Raw genomic sequence first — 3,358 nt, forward strand, 5'->3', positions numbered from 1 at the left:
TTTCCAATAGCCAAGAAAGTGGCATGGCTGGCTAGCCCTAGCTGAGTGGTGGTACAATACAAGTTTCCATACTTCACTGCAAATGACCCCCTTTCAAGCCTTTTATGGATTTCCTCCACCCATGGTAGCTGAATCTGCACTACCTGACTCCATTTCTGAGGATAGTGAAGATTTACTGCAGAACAGGGAACTAGCACTGGAAGTGATCAAGCAAAATCTGTCCAAGGCACAACAAAGAATGAAGCATTATGCTGACAAAAACAGACATGAAAGGTCCTTTGAGGAGGGGGATATGGTTTACTTGAAACTGCAACCATATAGACACACATCATTGAGTCTGCATCGACACCTCAAATTGCACTCCAAGTTCTATGGTCCATTCAGAATTTTGCAACGAGTGGGCAGAGCTGCTTACCAACTCCTTCTACCTGAAGGTTGTCTCCTACACAATACCTTCCATGTCAGCCAGCTCAAAAGGCACATTGGCCCAAAAGTGGTTCCTTCCGAGAACTTGCCCTTGGTGGATGCTGATGGAGTGATAAAAATGGAACCGGAAGCAATACTGGACAGAAAGCTAATTCCCAGGCCTCAAGGCAACATCAACATTCTAGTCGTCCAATGGTTGATCAAGTGGGTCAACATGCCTGAAGAAGCAACCACTTGGGAGGACTCGGCCTTCATACAGAAGGTTTTTCCTTCCTTCCAAGCCTGAGGACAAGCTTTGTCTCAACAGGGGGGAATTGTCAGGCCAGTGACTGTATCTCTGAAGATTTCCCCTGTTTCTGCGTGCCGAAAGCAATCTCAACCATCGATCTGCCATCCAGTGGCTCTGTAGTGAAGATAACGGTTCGCCACTGGCTTGTCATCAGAGTCGTGGATCCTTCATCCAACGGCTATCATCGCCCTGAGTGACGCTGTTCATCGCCCGACACGCCATGTGCTCTGTTTTCACTTTCTGTTATGCTTTTCTCTCTGTAATGGCTATAAAGCCACCCCTCGCTCTCAGTTTTGGACATGTTGTTATTGTAATCGGGTATAAACCCTAGCCGCCGGTGGCGTGCTTGCTACTTTCCTCTTTCTGCAATATAAACCCTAGCTGAAATTTCCCCAAATTCATCTCTGAATTCGTGTGAGAAAGAGTCTAGTTCGCTCAAAACCCTTGTCCGGTTCCTGACAAGATCCTGTTGTATGCATATAAGGAGGTTCTCCAAATAGACTCAAGACCTGAAAAACAGTCATACCATGGATCTGAACCTTTTTTTGTATTGTTGTAAGTGTACTTCTCATCCAATAATCTGAACTATCAAGGATCATGCCATAACTTGAGTCTAGCCTTTTTAGCTATTTACTACTTAGAGTACACAGCTAGCAAAGAAAAATATTCTAACAGAACCAATGGACAAAGTTAACTAGTGTGTTATTACCGAAAAAGGCTTTAGCCCCGCTTTATATTATAAAGCAAATGCCCAAGCCAAACATCCAACAAGGTTCAAACACACACACACACACAAGGTCCAGACAGACAGGTAGTCAAAGGGTTAATGCTGAGGGCACAGCTCAACAAGCCTTGAAGAAACAGAAAAGAACGCACAGCTAGTGTGTTATTTCAAGTTTGTTTTTCGGGGCATGCTTGGTTGAGAGCCAAAATTTGGTATGCCAACATTTGCAAGCCCAAAATTTGGTAAGTTAGGGGAGGTTGGCAAGCTGAGTTGGTACTTGATAGCCATTTCTTTGGTTTGCCTGCAGAAATCCATCGGTAAGTAGCATGCATTCCTACAGCAACTACCGGGGCATCATCAATATAAGAAATAAAGATGCCTCAGCTATTAACGTGCCATGTCAGAAGGCTCAGTTAGCTGTCCCTGTTATTATACCTCAACAAAGAAACAATGCCCTGTGCTGAGGTACTGCCAGCTGCAGTGACTAGTTTATTTCTAATTTGGCTCTGCTAATTGTCTAGAAAGAATACCGAGTGCTGAGCTGTTGCAAGATTCGACAGTTGACTTGTGAATATTTCGAGGAGTGCAGATCAAACTTTACTCCTTGGAAGAAGTACAACCGCTAATTTATATTGTGGTAATCGTTGGAAGCAACCAAACGCATGTACTTGTCCCCCATGAAGTCAATACTTGCACTGGCTTCCTTTGTTCAGAAGCAAGTATCTGCAAGCTTGGCTTGCTCACACCACCATTCTCTTCCCCACCCTGGACTGCAATTGTATTTCCCTGTGCTCTGCGTGTGTCGCGAGCTCTGAGCACTCCAATGGCAGAGCTGGTGGCCACCATGGTAGTTGGGCCACTGCTGTCTATTGTGAAGGAGAAGGCGTCCAGCTACCTGCTGGACCAGTACAAGGTGATGGAGGGTATGGAGCAGCAGCACAGGATCCTCAAACGCAAGCTGCTGGCCATCCTGGACGTCGTTGCCGATGCTGAGCAGGCGGCGTCCCACAGAGAAGGGGCCAAGGCTTGGCTTGAGGAGGTCAAGAGGGTGGCTTATGAGGCGAACGAGATCTTCGATGAGTTCAAATATGAGGCGCTCCGCCGCGAAGCCAAGAAGAATGGGCACTACAGCAAGCTCGACTTCGAGGTAGTAAAACTCTTCCCCACCCACAACCGTTTTGCATTCCGTGACAAAATGCATCCTTAATGGGGTAAACATGCATGTGCACGTGCGTGATTACTAGTTTATAAAGAAGTAAGCAAGTGCATTCGTGCATCGGATGAGCACAACCGAGTATGTTCATGGGCCACGTTCACACGTTTGGTGGAAGAAAGTAGAGTTGAAGAAACACCCATTCTCTCTCTCAATTTATTTTAAAGAAACACCCTAAATACAGATGCATGCCTGTTCATTAAGGATTTGGGTATGAACTAACTATTGTATTCAGTGGCAGAGCTTGCTAAAAAATGAATCTAAGGTTGCCCAAAAAAAATCCTTCACAATTTGATCCAAGGCTGGGGAGGGCCAATGATTAACTTAAACGCCCCACCCCACAGAGGACTATTGACACCAGTGTCTCCCTAGTTTTATCCGCTAAATTGATTGCCATTGTCATTCCAGCTTAAGCTTTGCATCTTCCATGTCCATCAGTGGACATCTGCATTTTCATCACTGTTAATACAAAAACTTTGCAATCGGGTCGAGGAGTTTCACCAAGTTCATCTCTGTTAGTCGACGATTTGAAACAGCTCAGCGACACACTTGCCCGCATGCCCCAGCGGCACGTAACGGAAATATATATTATAAGTGAGCCCAGAAACAATGTTACACCGACAAGCACTGTTGGGTTTCAAGTAAAGTCAATAATTACAAAAAAAAGATTTACCCTACGCAACACGACCAAAATCAATAGTGAATA

At 45.2% G+C, this 3,358-nt stretch overlaps 1 protein-coding gene across 1 annotated transcript; it reads left to right on the forward strand.

The window, feature by feature from the left end:
* The first annotated feature begins 2,122 nt into the window (after positions 1–2,122).
* Positions 2,123–2,715, forward strand: LOC125549414 (putative disease resistance protein At3g14460). The gene has a single exon (XM_048712831.1). The coding sequence runs from the start codon at positions 2,263–2,265 to the stop codon at positions 2,644–2,646; it is 384 nt and encodes a 127-aa protein (XP_048568788.1). The 5' UTR covers positions 2,123–2,262; the 3' UTR covers positions 2,647–2,715.
* The last annotated feature ends 643 nt before the right edge of the window (positions 2,716–3,358 follow it).

Source organism: Triticum urartu, chromosome 3 (assembly GCF_003073215.2).
Source record: "Triticum urartu cultivar G1812 chromosome 3, Tu2.1, whole genome shotgun sequence".
In the NCBI taxonomy this organism is placed as follows: Eukaryota; Viridiplantae; Streptophyta; class Magnoliopsida; order Poales; family Poaceae; genus Triticum; species Triticum urartu.